This window comes from Nicotiana tabacum, chromosome 10 (genome assembly GCF_000715075.1).
Source record: "Nicotiana tabacum cultivar K326 chromosome 10, ASM71507v2, whole genome shotgun sequence".
NCBI lineage: Eukaryota > Viridiplantae > Streptophyta > Magnoliopsida > Solanales > Solanaceae > Nicotiana > Nicotiana tabacum.
This window is the reverse complement of record NC_134089.1, coordinates 32,551,087-32,569,153: the sequence shown is the minus strand read 5'-3', so window position 1 is coordinate 32,569,153 and position 18,067 is coordinate 32,551,087. Positions and strand designations below refer to the sequence as shown.

General features: G+C 34.4%; 2 protein-coding genes across 2 annotated transcripts; one reads left to right on the top strand and one right to left on the bottom strand.

The window, feature by feature from the left end:
* Window positions 1–1,818: 1,818 nt before the first annotated feature.
* Window positions 1,819–4,924, top strand: LOC107805153 (reticulon-like protein B12). The gene is made up of 4 exons (XM_016629146.2): window positions 1,819–2,264; window positions 2,532–2,712; window positions 4,167–4,378; window positions 4,468–4,924. Exons 1-4 carry the CDS (start codon window positions 2,198–2,200, stop codon window positions 4,635–4,637), a joined length of 630 nt encoding a protein of 209 aa, XP_016484632.1. The 5' UTR covers window positions 1,819–2,197; the 3' UTR covers window positions 4,638–4,924.
* Window positions 4,925–5,308: 384 nt separating this feature from the next.
* LOC107805152 (E3 ubiquitin-protein ligase HAKAI homolog) lies at window positions 5,309–10,280 on the bottom strand. Its single transcript, XM_016629145.2, has 4 exons — window positions 10,140–10,280; window positions 8,505–8,846; window positions 7,596–7,654; window positions 5,309–6,621 (listed from the first exon to the last, which is right to left on the bottom strand). Exons 2-4 carry the CDS (start codon window positions 8,754–8,756, stop codon window positions 5,439–5,441), a joined length of 1,494 nt encoding a protein of 497 aa, XP_016484631.2. The 5' UTR covers window positions 8,757–8,846; window positions 10,140–10,280; the 3' UTR covers window positions 5,309–5,438.
* Between the last annotated feature and the right edge of the window lie 7,787 nt (window positions 10,281–18,067).

Genomic DNA, 18,067 nt, shown 5'->3' with positions numbered 1-18,067 from the left:
CAAAACTTGCGTACATCAATAGAAATTATCTAATTTTTTCCGATTATATTGTGATTTGAACTCTAATCTTTCGTAATTATCATTTTATTCATTGACCTTATTGCAAAAATTAGACTTTGGAAACCCTTTTTAACGAATACTGTGTAAAACTTGCACCATTCAATTTTTCTTCTTTATTTCATACTCTTTATGCTAAATTAACTTTGTTAATGCTGTTTATTTTTCTAAAAATTTTGTACTTCAGTGTTTTCTGGTCAAAGTAGGGAATACTAAGAAGCTTCGTGAACAAAAAGCAAAATTTGATCTTCTCTCTTCTTTTTCGTGTGCATTCTTCTTCTTCCTCCCCTCCCCCAAAGATTATATCTATTCCAATTTATATGAATATATTTGACTGGAATTTTTTAAAAAAAAGGAAGACTTTTGAAATAATTTATAAAAACTTTTCATTAAAGGTAGAATTGTAATTTAAAGCTAAATTGTTTCAAAATTTAAAAATGGGTCATTCTTTTTGGAATTGATTAAAAAGGAAATAGGTTCACATAAACTGAAACAGAGGTAGTACTACTTTATAGTTATCATTCAAAAGGTATATTAGTTGAATTTAACTTTTACGACAAAGTAAATTCTTTAAGTGCATAAAAGTAAAATTGTTCTTGCTATATATTATAGTGTAATTTTTTTACACTATTTATATATAAACAATAAATCTATTTTTATTTTAAAATTTATTTTTTTCTTGAATACAAACTATTCCATTCAATTTTCTTTCTGTTTGTGAGCTGTAAATATTTCTAATGGTAATAACAAATTTTAATTCCCAAAGAAAAAATATTCCATTCAATACCCAAATCATTTACCTCTAAATTTCCTTACTGTTGAAAAGTACTAGGAAGACTAAAATTTACTAGAACAATTATTACAAAGACAGAAGAAAACAGGATCAGCAGCCCCACATGACAGCTTAGCTGTGAGAATCAGGGGGAATGTCCCTGTCTTCTTTATTAAAAAACATCAACCTCATATTTCTTTTTCTTTTTTTAATTTCTTATTTGATGTTTGGTATCCTCTAAGTAGTTCCCTAACAGTTTATTTGGATGATTATTATTTTAAATATAATATTTATTTTGATTACTATTTTAATTTTATTGCATCATGTTGTTAAATTCGTGATTATGTAATAATGGAAAGACCCCCTTTACGTAACGACCGATTTGGTATGATCGCATTATCTTATTTTTTTCTCATCTTACCCTTACTATAATTCTATTGTACTCTTCATCTTACATTTTTAGTAATTACTTTACCTCCTACGCTGCTTTTTTTCTTTTAACAATATTATACGCCTACTCTTCAAATTATTAGTGTGTGACACTATGAAATAGCGAAAAATAATACTCATCCGTTTCAATTTATGTGAACTTATTTCCTTTGTAGTCCGTACCAAAAAGAATGACTAATTTTCCTATTTAAAAATAATTTACCTTTATGCAATACTCATTTATAACCACACAAAATATATGTATCTCATTTTACACCACAAATTCAAAAGTATTCGCTCTTTTCTTAAACTTCGTGCCCAATCAAATGAATTCACATAAATTGAAACGGAAAAAGTATATTCTATCAAATATTATATAGACTAATATAATATAATAAAATAGAATATAATACATGCGACATATTAAGAAATGATAAGTAACAATATCCAAACAAACTGTAATTTAAATTCAGTCATATTTTTTATTTGGAAGTAAAACACTTCATACTAAAAACGTCTCTATTCCTAGATCAACCTCATGTTTCACTTCCTCTCCTGGACCCATTTTTTTTTTTTTTCCTTTTACTTCCCAAAAATCAAGTCTCAAAGGCAACTTCCTCAACCGGCCAGCCCCCACTTTCCATTTTAAAAACAAATCTTTATTCTTTGGGGTTGAAAACACAGTGCAGAAAATAAAAGTCATGAGTATGTTTTCATGCTTTTAGGCTGTAATCTGAGTGCCACCAATCCCATATCTCAATATTCATCCATTTGCTTCTAACTGAAAAGTAAAAAGACTGATTCTTGTGATGAACTATACACAAATTTTGACTAAAGATACCAAAGTTGTGACCTTTTTTCTCTGTTCTGTTATACAAGTTGTTTTCATTTGAGGTTCTTGGAGTTGGGGTTTTCTTGGTTTTTATAAATTGGTTGAAAATGGGTTCAATTGATAGGCTATTTAACAGACAAAGAAGTCTTCATCAGATCCTTGGAGGAGGTTTTGGTAAGTCCACCTAATTCAAATGCTGGCAAATTCTTGATCATGTCAATGCTTGTTTAATGAAGAATTTAAGTTCATAATTTGATTTATCTGGAAATTGATTGATATATTTATCACAAATACAAATGAGTTCTTGATATGGATAGATGAGATTTTTATAGCTAATGGTCAACTAACTATTTGTGATTAAAAAAATTTGTTCTTGTGATTGAAGGATTTTCTTGGTCATTTTGTTTTGTGTTTGATTAAATTGTAGTTTGTTTGAAACAGTTGCTGATGTTGTTCTATGGAGGCGAAAAGATGTGACAGTGGGAATTCTTGTAATTACATTGTTTGCTTGGGTTGTCTTTGAGATATCTGGTTATACACTCCTATCATTAGTTTCAAGTGTTTTCTTGCTGCTGTTCACCATTTTGTTTCTATGGGCTAAATCAGCTGCAATTCTTAACAGGTAAACAACAATCTTTTTGCAAATTCTTTTATATTATGATTTTTTCAGTTAGCTGTATGTGGTTGAATGAGTACCACAAAATAAATGTGTCTTATGATCTCACATCCCTCAATTATGATATAGAGCTTTGATGAGCTTTGTTTAATGTATGATCAACATTGGCACAAGTAACTAAATCGAAATATGTGGGTCCTCAAAATACATCATGTTGCTTAGAGTTTGCACAGCTCTAAACTGTACCGATTGCTATGAGAGGGGTTATGTTCTTTCCATATTGGATTGGTTATTTATCCCACAATTCACTGGATATTCGTTTGCTTTATGTGGGTGATCCTCCACTGGTTTTGTAGATGCTTCATTAAATCGGATAAGGGAAAGAAGGAAGTGATTGACATGTAGCAAACCAAAATGATTTAACATTTTCTGATAGTGAAAAGCTTTCATCTTTTTTCCCGCCCCTGCGGGGAGTGGGGAGTGGAGGGAAGGTTCTATTAGACGCTGAGATGCAAGCTATTAAGAAATGTTAAATGAAACAAAGCTTCGACAAAAGTTTCACTAGTACTTAATGCTCCGTTCGGCCTTCTTGCTTTTTCATTTCTTATTTATTTGATTGATTATCTAGGACCAACTTTGCTTGATAAGTTTTGATCTGTCCAGTAAATCACCCACATTGGGGTTTTTTTTTTTGGTGGGGGGGGGGGGGGAACTTAAAATTTTACATACCAATGTTTTAGGATTTTACCCCCTTCCAACTTTATAATAATTGTCTCATGGACTTGGGCATCATCTCTTTTTACTCCAAGAAGACTTTAGAAGCATACCCAAAATCTCAAAGCCACTGTGCATTGCAAGAACATATGATTTATACTCCAAGTGATTCTCACACATGTAGCACCTATTACAATTTATAAGTTAAAATTATCATGTGTTAAGAAACTACAAACCTTCCAAAGCATGCTACCTTTGTGGGGACTCTAGCTTCCTCCCAAGGTCAATGGTGCACAGAGAAGCTTATAATCCCTTAATGCATTATACAAGAGCAGCTTGCCAAAGAATTAAATCAACTGAGATAGTTCAATATTTTATAAACTAGTATATAAATGTTGGTAGTGTTGCTTGGACAAGGACCTATTACAGATCTTTGATGGAACAGTAGGAGAAAAGGAAAACAGAACACAAGAAAAAGATTGGAAATGGAAAAATATTTCACTAGGAAGTCGTCTGCTCGCAGATTCAATGAGATTAATCCTCAACCTGGAAGTCATAGCATAGAGAGGTTTCGCAGCATGAGGTTTTATGAATTTCTTCATAGTCAAACTATGTTATCTTGAGACCTTTTAGAGCCACCAGAACGGTAGTTCATGATATTATTATCAGCTTATCTGATAATGAACCTTCTCGAATTATATTCATTGGTTCTTTGTACTTGAACATTCTCTATGAAATTACAACAGACCAGCTCCGCCTCTGCCGCATCTGTATCTCTCTGAAGAAATGGTAAATGAAGCAGCATGTTTCGTCCGCAATCACATCAACATGCTGCTGTCTGCATCTGAGGATATTGCCCTTGGTAAAGACACAAATATGTTTGTTAAGGTCTCTGTGGGACTGATGCTGGTATCTGTGATCGGGGGCTTGACCGATTTCCTCACATTGGGATACACTAGTAAGTTATAGTTACTCCCGTTATTCTTACTTTTGGAAACAAAGAGTTCTCGACGTTGGAAATTGACTTTGGGTTTCTTTTCTTTGCAGGCATTGTGATTGTTCTTACAGTTCCTGCACTCTATGAGAAGTATGAAGACCAAGTTGATGCATGTGTCTTAATGGCATACAGGAAATTGCGGCTCTTCTATTTTAAATTTGATGCAGTATGTGTTAGCAAGGTTCAAAGATTGATTTTGGAAAAGGAGAAATTAAGCTAAACCATTTTCTCTGAATTTGTGAAGTTGTTTTCAACTTATTTGTTCTTTTTTATTTTTAACTTTTTTAGTAGGGATGGGGGGAAAGGTTGTTTGGGGTCTTTTTTTATAGCCTTTGCCATATATCTTGGTTTCTTTCCCATTCTCTCTTTCTCATCGGAAGTGAAGTGTGGAGAGCAAATGCTCTGAGAGGCACCAAAATATGAGAGATTGTAATTTGCATATATACTGTGTACGTCCATTTTCCTCATAAATGGATACGGGCGATTGATATAGATGATTTGAACTAATTCGGATTGAAGTATAGTTGATTGATTGATTGATTATGTACATCCATTCCTTGCGAAGCAAATCATTTTAAGGTCGAACCAAGTTGTAAGCTTGCAACATGATTTGCCAACTGGATATTCGAGTAAGAGCACTTGTATATAAATGACCTTTTTTTCTTCTTTTTCAATCTCATGCAACAAAGCAATTAAGGTGTAATTGCTGCTTGCTTAAATCACAATTGTTGTATTTTACATGGTAATTCAGTAACAGAAAGGAAATTAAATTATGCAAATGCCGGATGTTTAAGAAAACATGATTTAATTCTCATGTAATGCCTGCCTCAATTTAGAAGCAGCAGAATCTTGAGTATCTTACTGAAGCAGAATGTGATTCATGTTGGGTAAGTATCAAGGAACTCAGCCTTTTGGCTTTAGTAAAACGATGTTAACAGTTCGGACAATAACATACAGTGTAGGCAAACAAAATGAGCACTGTTCTTACAAACAGAACGACAAAGGAACAATAAGAACATCACTAGTCCTGGCTGCTTCCATAACTATCACGCTTCTCGTGTTGCCAACCAAAGCCCTGTCCATCATGACTAGCATCAGAGTAGTGCCTGCCTCCTCTTTGAAGTTGTGACATGGGATGTGGTAAAGGAGGGGGTGGCGGAAGGGCCATATGTTGTGGCATCAATATACCCTTGCTATCTCTGTTGTCCATTGAATTTCCACTCTGTCCACCTTCCGATCCTCGGTTGGCTGAAGGTGGAGGTGGCAGGTTTGAGGGCATTATACCGGCATTCCTTCCATAGTCTCCTTGGAAAAATACGGGTCTTCCTTGAGGATCAGCGGCATTTACAAAACCATCCCCAGGAGGTTGAACTGCAGAGCGCTCAAAAGGCCCAACCTGCTGCCCCATATTCCATGGCCGAGGGTAATTTTCTGCAAAATTCATACTTCCTGCAGCGCCGGGTGGAAAACCTAGCAAAGACCCTTGTTCTGATCCCATTTCAGGAGTTGAGTCTGGCCTAGGCATCTCAAACGGGGCACCATAAAATGGTTGAGCTCCATCGGGTGCAAACTGAGGATAACCAAATTGAGGAGCCAAAACTGGATTCGAACTCATAGGCACTGCAAAGCCATGAGGTTGGGACATGTGCATAGGATATTCAGGGAAAGGGGAACCCCCTATAATCCCTTGTTGCTTGTCTGGAAACTGACCTGGCTCTGGCCGCAATGCGCCCTGTGTGTCAAAACCTTGTTGGGGAAACCGGTTCTGGCTGCCGGGCCTTTCAAAGCCCGGAGGAGGATTACTATCAGACTGTTGCTCTAATGGATGATTTTGGATTGACCCAGCGAAAGGTGGTGTTGGCTTTGGTTGCATGACAAGCCTAGGAGGCTGTTGGTCTCTAGTTTGAGAATGATGAGATTTGTCTTCACGATCATGTACCTGGGAACCTGAACTAGGAGAAAATAGGGGCCTAGGCGGTGCTTGCACTGTAGAATCAGAGGCTGCAGGTTTTCTAGCACTGGCAGACTCCGAAACATTTCCATCTTTTTCTGCAGTTTGATGAAGGAGATCACCGTGATTCTCATGAATATGAGATTCAAATTCAGTCTTCTTCAGAAAGGACTTGAGACAATGCGGAGCTGCACAGATGAAGATCCCTTCCATCAATTTAATTGTCTGAATCTTCTGAATGCGTTCATCGCAGCTGAATCCGAGAAAGAAAAAGATTAAGTAGTTCATTTCATACTCATTAGATTGACGAAACAAGTTTGGAACAGGAAATCATGCTAAACTAACCAACCCAGTTTCCTCTCAAATAGTTCAGTAGCAATTAGAGTTTAATAGGGGACGCATGACATTCTCTGGGTGATGCTTATCACGACAATTTCAAATCCGCTTCGATGAGATCTCAAGTTTTTTAAATAATCTACTTCGTTGAGAAAGGAAGGCCCAGTCAGAGTTAAAATCAACCATTTGCCATAACAAGGTCTGATGAAGCTCTTAATAGGAGCAACATTTATTTTTTTATTTTTTATTTATTTGCACCGGGTGTCCGAGTCTCTAAGAGCCCGACTAATCCCGGGGGTGCACAGGCCCACAGCAAGGAGTTTCCGGCGAGTGCACCACGGTTAATTCAGGTTTTACCCAGTCCGATGGCCCTCAGAAATTGTTTGCACCCAGTGGATTTCGAACTTGAGACCTTGAAAGGGAGCAAACCCCAAGGCTCAAGTCAATTGCCACTAGGCCAACCCCTGAGGGTTAGGAGCAACATTTATCTAACTTCGAAAAGAATAATTTCTAATAAAATTTCATTCCGACAACTAGCTCAAGTTGACATTGGATTAGACAAAAAAAGCCAAGATGTCAATGCACTAGTCTAAAACACAGGGGAACAAAAAAAACAAAAGAGACACGATACTGAAAATTCACTTGACAAATTTGATGTGAAACCAGGTTTATATAGAACGGCCAAGAGCTCAAACATACACCTTATACTACCACATGCTTCTACCAGCAGCGGAATCCCTATAAATCACTATATTGTATGCCCTCCTCTTTCAACTTGCCAGTTTCAATGTGGTCCAAATTCATATGAGACGTACGGTTTCATAATTTTATATCCTGAAGACTTAATAGAATTTACTCTTACAAGCGAGAGAAACAGGATATACAGCTTACAGGTAGCAGAGAGAATCACTCCTGGCACAATCTAAGCAGAAGGCATGTTCACATGGGCTCTGCAAAAGAAGATAGTAAAGGTCATTTTACTTAAAAATATAGTTGTGAAAAGTAAATATAAATGCATAACATTGATATTGTTTTTAATCCTTCCATAACATTGATAATGTCATTCATCATATGTCAACACTAGCTTTTAAATCATAACCCAGTTAGTGTACGGCATACAACCGTTCCGTAGTAGCAAAAACAAGCTCTGCCAGACTGCCATATTTGACACAACAAGACAATAGGAAATGCATTAACCAGTTAGTGTATGAAAGAGTATAAGTTATTCAATAAATGCATAACCTTTGAAACAAAAATAAGTTCTACAACATATGACAGACAATCTGTTTTTCTTGAAGGGGGATTAATTTAAATAGAGTTGAAAATTCAAAATTCATCTTTGGTGCCCCTTGAGTTCTTGGGATCATGTAAAAGATATTGTGCTAGAGGATTTACAAGGGAAAATATTTTCTCAACCAAGTGATGGTGTGAGACTGATATCAAGTAGTGGTCAATTTAAGAGGCCCTATAATAGCAACTGAAGTTGGCACCAAAAATATGACCACGTAATTCCTTTTTGTTGGTCAAAATAGGTGGGCCCATGATCCACTGAGTTCCGAACCATGTGATGCTTGCCCTTAGAGATTTCTTGGTTATCAAAAAAAAAGGTAGTACTAAGTAGCAGTACCCTAGTTTTAGTCCCTCATTTGTTGGTGGAAACAATTGATATTGAGCAGTAACAGTAGGAATAGCATTGATTGACAAACACGTTGCACCTCAGGGACAGAGGACTCAAGGACCACTATAACAACAATGGAGTAGGCAAAAAAAAAAAAAAAAAGCTGAACATTCTATACTCACCAGACGTCCATAAATAGCAATTGGAAAGTCACAACGGACACAAAAATGTACTCGTTCACCAAGCTGGCGACGGGACCGGCGGCCAACAGTCTTGAGCAGAGAAGCAGCATTTGCTGAACCAAGGCTCTTGGCTACAGGAAGATCAGCTAAAACAAGGTGATCAGGACAAGCAACTGTAATACTGTCCGAAGGCAAAGACTTAGCACCTCCACCACTCTCACTGGCTGGTTTGCTTAGCCTGATCTGAAGCATCTTTTCGAAGTATTCTGCTCCCCACCCTCCTCGTCAGACCCACTAAACCAGTATAACTTCTTCAACTCAAATAACAAATCAATGGTATCTCTGCAGGGAATTAATAAAAAAAATTATTACCATAAAATTCAATTGTGAATATCACCTTATATCAAATCAATATCCCTCCAAGGACAAAGATAAAATTGGAAAATACAAAGAAGATAAGCATGGCATGATACCACGAAAAAGATCAAGAAGGGTTACAGAATTTCAAGGGTTTGTGGAATTGCTTCACAAACGAAATACTACACAGGATAATTGTGATGCATGGAGATGGAGCGCGTGAAACAGTGGTGCATTTTTTGTGAAGTCCTACTATGAGAAGCTTCTAGTAAGGGAGGTGTCAGCTTTCCCACACTCTAGGTATGGATCTTTCGGGTATCGAGAAAGGTGTGCTTTTTCACTTGCTAGCCATGAGTGGGAGATCTTGACGGCAAATAATCTGAGGAAGAGAAAGATTACATATGTCAGTTGGTGTTTCATGTGCAAAAACTCGGGTGAGGACGTGGATCATCTTCTTTTACATTGCAGGGCTGCTTCACATTTGTGGAGGCTATACAAACAAAATACTGCATAGGAGATCCTGGGATGGTTTGGTCTTCAATGGGTGATGTCATGCACGGTAAAGGAAGCTATTTTCAGTTGGTCACCAGAAGTTGGAAAAGAAGACGCATGGTTTGGGATGTGGCTCCTCTAGCAATATGCAGACAGTTCGGAGGGAGAGCTTTTGAAGGAGTAGAAATTGATTTTGTACATTTGAGGAGTAGCCAGTTATCCCGTATTGATTTTTGGGGCACCCACGAGATTCCTATTTTTATAGAAGATTGGGTAACTATCATATCTTTTGTAAAGTTTTCTACATTTTGGCATACTTCTTGTATGCAGGTGTGATGAAGCAATGGTCCAAATATAAGCAAATAAATGAATAAGTTATAAGAAACAATAGTTGTCCAGAAAATACTAATGATTAACAAGCTTTCTAACTAGTACCCATATCAATTCTAACCTCAGGCTCTAATTGAAAGAAATTTTTAAGGATTTCATGGAAACCCCTAATGCATCAGTTAAAAAAAGGGCTTCTGCTGCCAAATCTACATCACAAAAACAACATATAAACCCTAAAATAGCAAAATTTCTACTTTCCCGACTTTGAGCAAGTACTAGGTATTTCAAATTCGATTCTGAATTCCAATTAAATTAAACTGTAATAAATGCATAAATTTCTGAGATAAATAATGCTGATGAATGGACTATTACGCCACCAAATTTAAGTAATATTTGAATCCCAACTATCAGAACGAGAAACAAAATTCAGAAGAAAACAAAGAATATATGTATTACCATTGTGTATAACTCTGTGTGCGTGTCTTATGTTATTGGAAGATTACCGGAGAAAAGAGGTGTTCGTCCCTTAGTTCTGTGCTGATTGCTGAAAGTTGAAATTTACAGTGAAGGAAAATCAACAAACCCCCTTTGAAGTTTAGTTATTTATGGGCCTTTACGTTTGACCGTCTTGAAAAGCAATTTAGATTTTGGCCTAGTTTCGGATAACAAGGTATTCACAGGCATATTTCAAAAGTTGGTCAATTTATGAAATATTACTACAAATATTAGCCAAATATTATTGATATTAACCAATTAGCTATTTGTACCAAAAAAAGATCTTTTTTTAAGTGAGTGTTATTAGAATAAACTGAGTACATTTTAAGGAGTTTGAATCTCAGTTTTAGGATAATTTCGTGGAGTTTTGAGGTGGTTTGAATTGAAAATTCGAAGTAGAAGATGAACATAAACAAATGATGTGTGTATCACACTGTGTATTATTTATGTATACATATGTATCATATTTGTATCAAATATGTATCACATGTATATTCATATATATATTTGTGTGCGTGATACATGTGTGCACAAGAATTTTTTGAACTCGATTTTAACTATGAATTTTGACACCAAATCAGTCCAAATCACCATCAATCTTCGTCAATTTATTTTTATATTGACTCGTCTATATGCTCGAGGCTTGAAAGCCTCCTCACATAACACTCGAGGCTTGAAAGACTCCTCACATCACTCAACATATCCTCACGTATGGCCCTCGGCCTTAATCGGTCCAGAAAATAATCATAAGCCTCTTGGGCATCAGTAAAATAATAGTGCTCAGCTCAACAGCATTATAAATATCATTAAATCTCGAGTTGAGTATAAATGTAGCTGAGTTCACAAAATAATATAATTCAATTGGACTGAGTTCAAATAATATTTTAATTCGTGAGGAAAATAGTGATGTAAATTCACAAAAGATTTCAGATAATTGGCACGAAGCTCAAATATGGCAATAAGCCCCAATCATAGTGAAAAATAATAAATCTTTATCAATTACGCGGTAAAAATATCAACTGGGATGGACCAAGTCACAATCCCCAATAGTAAATGACCTCGCGCTCGTCATACAACGCGTGTCTCATCTCAACATAGCAGTATGTTGTGCAATCCGGGTTTTCAAACCCTCAGTGCATCATTTAAAATCATTACTCACACAATCAGCACCTCGGTGCTCAAGCCATAGGCAATGATCCGGCCTCAAGTCCTCCCGGCTGGCCTAACATCAAACTCACAGAGATTACACCTCGCCCATCGATGGGGGAATTACAAGCCATCAAGGCACATCTAATACTGGGCATTCGTTCGCGCATACGAATATGTGGAAGGAACTGTAAAAGTTACTTTGTCAAGCTGAATCAAGGAGGCACGATTAAGAATTCAAGAATATGAAGTTTTTCCTAAAGGTTCTGCAGCCTCCCGAGGATAAGTACAGACGTCTCCGTACCGATCCGCGAGACTCTACTAAACCAGCTCATGACTCGCGAGACCTAGTAACCTAGGCTCTGATACCAACTTGTCATGACCCAAAATCCCAACCCGGTCGTGATGCTGCCTCTCGTGATATATATATATATATATATATATATATATATATATATATATATATATATATATATATATATATATATTGTATTTCATCACCTTGTTAGTTACCTCATCACACATGAAAATATAGAAAGGAGATCTTTGTGTGTGATTCTTGAAGAGAAAGAACCTTATTTATTTGGTTTTTCAATTTTTATATGTGGTTGGCTAATTTTAATAACTATATGGCTAATGACTAGAGGTTGGTAAGTTATAACTTGTTTACGACATTTTTTATAAGATTCCCTTCATATTGGGTGGCACTATAAAGGGTTGATATTTAAATATTCCCCATGTTTTTAAATATATTTAAAAAATGATCTCCGGACTCACATATTTATTGTTTGTCAGGGATTTCTCTATTGAATTGGTACGTTTTATGTTATATTTACTCTACCTATATTTTTAATTGTTCACAAACTTCAGCCAGCTGGTATGACTTTGTGATTGTTCTATTGTTAACCAAACTATATCATATTGTCATGACTTTGTGTCATCTGCATTCGACCTATTTATTAAATTGCTCACAAACGCTACAAGATTGATATGATTTTGTGCTTGTTCAATTTCACCAAACTCTACCAGATTGGTATTACATTTTATAATATGCAATCCACTTATTTGTTAAATTGTTCATCAAAGTCTACTCGATTGGTATTTCAACTAGTGTTCCTCAAAATTACTAATTCAGTTTCAATAAAATCATCTTATAATCTGCTACAAGTGATTTTAAATTTGAAATAACACCTCAAAATACCAACACAAAAGATCTCCAATCACCAATTTAGTTAGATAACACCATATCAAAAAGATCCACTTTATCTTCTTTAGTACTAAGGGTCAATGGATTTTTGAAAATTTTAAAGCAAATCACTAAATTAGTGTTTGAACTAAAAAGTTAAGTATAAATTATCAATATTAAAATAATTTAAAAAATAATCAATTATTAACTTCTACTTTTCACCCCCCAAACAAAAATTTTAAGTTTATAGTATTGAAGACTGATATTTTGATGAAGAAGAAGCATATCTGTGCAACAAAATAAAAATATAAAAAATATTTAAAGACCAATCCCTTATAGAAACAACTGGTGCAATTGTATGACACATATTAGATAATTAGATCTGACTGACATTTTTTGGTAGAAATAGCGTGGGATAGCCACTTTTTAATATGGTATTAGTTTTTATTCAGTTTTTTAATATTGAGCAAAAATAGCCACTACTCTATTAAAATTAATACGAAAAGACGTTTTTATCCTTTCTTCATGAGTGTTGTATAAATATTAAGGACATGGTGTCCTTAACATTTACACAACACACATGAAATTAAGGACGCCATGTCTTTAATATTTACACTGCACATATGAAGTTAAGGACATGATGTCCTAAAGTTATAACAACGGAAGATGCAAATACATGACACTTTGTCCTTAATATTTACACAACATTCATGAAGTTAAGGACACCATGTCCTTAATATTATACAATACTCATAAAGTTAAGGACATTATGTCCTTAATATTTACACTGCACACATGAAGTTAAGGACACTATATCCTTAACATTTACACTACACATATGAAGTTAAGGACATGATCTCCTAAAGTTTAACAATGGAAGGTGCAAATACAAGACATTTTGTTCTTAATATTTACACATTATTTATGAAGTTAAGGATATTATGTCCTTAATATTTACACAACACCCATGTTTAGCACATGGATATTTTCGTCCAGGCAAATAAAAATTTATTTTGCAATGACTAAAGAATAAATACATTTTAAATAGGGGCTAAAAAGTAAAGATATTTCTAATTAATGGCTTACCGTGCACTTCCCCCATTTTTTGAGCCCAAAAGGTTTGAGAGGACTCTCATTTCACAATATTGTAGAAATGATCAGTAGCCGCTTTTAACACCCTTATTTAGACTTTAGCCAATTTCTTTAAAATATTTAAATTTTAGCCTAAAGGTTGCAATTTAAGACAAAACCAGTGCTGCTTCGTTTTTCTTCTGCCAATATGAACACTCATATTCTTCCTCAATAAAAAAACTAAGCACAATGAAATTGGTCTGGTGAACTCTGACAATAAGACGTGAATAAATTAGCAGTCTTTTCGACTCTAGACCACATAGAGGTATATTTAGAATTTAAAGGTGGCAGGTGATCAATCCCAACTATGTCTTATAAAAAGGATTCTGCGGATATTGTAAATATAACCTGAGTATTCTGCCCAGAGTCGAATCCACAGAGAGTTAACCTATCAATCACTATCTTTAGACCCACTAAACTCTTGAAAACCAATTTCCCCAAACGTTTGAATCGCAGTTGATGGTGTCTTTAATAACTAAAATTGCAAGTAAATAAGCAGCTGTAAACTAAGGATGCTAAGGTTGTAAACAATAATGAGAAAATGTTAAGGTAATGACTTCCCCCATTGATGGAATCCCTTATGTTTATGCTTCATACAAATTGACCAACACCTCTCTATCAACCATGATTGTTCATTTTACCGTAAATCTCTCCCGAGTAATCACAGTAATATACTTAATGCACTCTCCCGAGGTACACTAGCTAGCTCTAATTAACACGGTTCACTTTAGATTGCACTCAAGGCTTCGTTATCCCTAATCCCGCCTTTAAACCCGCAGTTATAGATCCCTCTTATACTTTGGGAGTGGTGTTGTTCAATAATAACCTAAATATGCACTCTCTCCCGAGTTATGCACACTAAATAGGCACAGCTAATTGAGGATCCTGTCAATTAACTACAACATACACAAAGTTGAACAAATAAAGATTGAGACTAGTAATTTGTATTCACATAAACAAGAAGTTCATCCCCCAATAGGTTCCATCAAAACCTTAGACACAGGATTTAGCTACTCATAACTATGGGTAAACAAACTAAAACAATATTCATCATAAAACTTGCAAGAAAAATAAAGAAAAGAAGAAAGATGTTTTGGGTGATCTCTCACAATTGTTCTTCTTGCCAAAATACTCTCTAAAACAATACATGTCTCTCTTGGGCGGAGTCTAGTGTTTAAAATAGGGTTTTGGGCTAAAAATCCCGTATTTTGCACTTTAGTCCCTGAAATTCTCCGCCTCCGACGCGGTTCTGCCGCGGTCGCGGTCAAACCGCGGCCAAACATGCTCTTTGATTCTCACTTTGTCTACATCCCTCTTCTGCCGCGGTTCTGCCGCGGTCGCGGTGGAATCGCGACAATCCTCTTTCGGTTCTGACTTGAGCTGTTTCGCGTGGTTTACTTGACGAAATTTTATGATCGGCCTCTTTTTCTCCATATTTGATCCCAAAAGTACTCCATAGCCTTCTCTGGTCATATATAACCTGCAAAGCATGAAAAACACTAATAAGAGCATTTTGTTATCACTTTTATCATCCAAACTATACAAGACAATGATTATTTAGGGCATAATTATAGTTAAATTCACATATTATCAGCAGGTATCATAATTTTCTTTAATATATATCTTATAATAACTAATATAGAGTTTGTTTGAAACATTTGTTCGATCCATTTTGTTAGTTTATTTCAGCAATTTAATAGGCATTTTTTATTTGCAAATACGAAAATTACATCTTTTTCTCAGATCCTACTTCTGGAATTTCACTGGGTATGTTATTGTTTTCGTATGAAAATTATATCTCAGATATCAAGAAGCAAATGTAATCGTATTTTAAAGAAGGAATCATACCTTTATTATTAACAACAAAAGCAAAACCAATCTTTTCAGTAAGGAACTACATCTTTTTTTGTATGCTAAAAATAAATTTGTACAAGTAAAATAACATCTTCATAAGGGAATTCCACCAATCAGAATAAGAAAAAAAAATCAATAGATAAATTATACTCATTAGTAAATGCAGAATTAAAATCATAAATATCATATTTTTCTAGAAAATACTTCCGAAATATTCATCATAATTTAATAGTAAAGAGATAAATTGTATTTAAGAATCATAATAGCAAAAAATTCATTTTATATTAAAGAAGAAATTATAAAAATTAGATTTCATCTTAATCCAAAATTCCGATCAAGACCCAATTTTTTTTAATTTTGAAAGAAAAAAACTAAAAGATTTGAGAGAAATGATTATTTTATGGAATTTTTAAATTTTGGTGGCTCTTATTTTAGCGTGCTTGCTAAAGATCAACAGATAAAATAATAGAATAGAAAGAAAAAATATTAAAAAAAATAATGAACAACAAATAGGAAATTGGGAGATAGCCAAAAAGAAAATGGCTGGGACAAAGGAAATAAAAAGCATATAAAAAAGGGAAAGTAAGACAAGGTTCAAGATAAATTCGAACTTGAATTTTACATATGAGAAAAGTTTTCAAAAAAGGTTTATCAGCTATGACACATTTGTTTAGTTTGCGGCTAGGAGTGACAGGATCAAATATTTAACCTAATTTAAAAAACTTTCTACATAAAATATATGATAATTTTACCAATCTAGCAGGTGTCATATCACCCCATCCTAAAGGGTGAATCCGCCACTGAGACCGTCCACACAAACACCAACAGAAATGCGGTAAATAAGTTATTTTTTTTTTACATACAGTAAATTAATAGAACCAAATATTAGGATTTTGAAATCTCTGATTGATTGAATCACATTGCTGCATGTTAGTTACTGGCTACAAGTCTTTAGTTGCGCATTAATTTTCTATTTTAGCCTATTGTAAGAAACGTGAGCGGTTTGTGTACCAAATTTGCACACTATAATCCATCTGTTTCAATTTAAATGACACATTTTTCTTATTAATTTATTTTAAAAAGAATAATATATTTTTATAATTGAAAATAATTCTATAAACTTTTTATTTTACCAATTTTATTCATAATAAGAAATTTTTATAATAACACAAATGTCATGGCCCCACAAAGATTTTACCCATTAAACTTTTAAGACCACAAGTTTCAAAAGTCTTCTTATTTTCTCTTAAACTCCATGCCGAGTCAAACTACCTCATCTAAATTGTAACGGAGGGAGTAGTACTTCTGGTTTTATGATTTCACTTTACCTTCCCGAATTAGCTAGTAGTCTAGTACTACTAGGAGCGGCTCGACGAATTTTGTGGCCTAAAGCCAAACTTTACGAGGGGCTTTAATTATTAAAAGTTTTATTATTATTTATTTGAAGTCTATTTTTTTAGATAGATACAAAGTTGTTAATAATTTTCTTATAATCAATAACTCTTAATAAGTATTTCTCAATTGACCATCCATTTAACCTTTCTTGTAACATTTTAGGTAAGCTTTTATCAATTTTAATTTTGAAAATTTTTTCCGCCGAAGCAATGGTAATATAAGTTATTAACATTATTCCATAAGCAATTTAATCATTTGAAAAAGAATTAAATCTTTTTATTTTATTAAGTATATCAATTAAACTGCTATCTTCTAATTATATAATTTTTCTTAATACTTTTAATTCAAAAAATAATTTAAACCATTAAATTCGTATTGATTATTATGCTTTAAGAATCATTCAAGATTAAGGCAATATTTTTTTAAATTTTCAAATCTAGTGATCTTATTCTTTACCGCTAAGTAGGAAACCAAAAATATTTTCATATGTTTTGAATTGTTCAAATCTATTTTGAAATGAAAAAATAGTTGTCTATTATGTATAAAAGTAATCAACTATAAAGGACTGTTCGAAAGATTTTGAGATTTTATTATCAACATTCACATCAAATTGTTACTTTCTATATATCACACATTTCTTACGAAATTTAGGCTCGATATTCATTTCAAGTGCAATTTCCTTGGTAGAAATCATAGCAATTGCAAATCCTTCTTATCTATATTTGTTAAAGAAAGAATCAAACTTTTTCACTTTACAATTTTTTTAAAAAAAATTTATACATAGATTATTAGGTGAGTTCGAGTCTCCCCAAGAGCAAGGTGGGAAGTTCTTGGAGGGAAGGATGTCGGGGGTCTATTTGGAAACAGCCTCTCTACCCCAGGGTAGGGGTAAGGTCTGCGTACACACTACTCTCCTCAGACCCCACTAAGTGGGATTATACTAGGTTGTTGTTGTTGTTGTTGTTTATTAGTTGTAATAAAAAATGAGGCCCCTACAAAGTATAAGGCCTAAAGTGGTTGATTTACTTGCTTTAAGGAAGGGCCGCCCTGAGTACTACCGGATAAAAGCTATGTAAAAAATTATATGCTAAGGGGTCGTTTGGTAGGGTGTATAAGAATAGTGCAGAATAAGGTGTATTAGTAATGCATAGGTTGGTAATGCAAACATTAATTATGC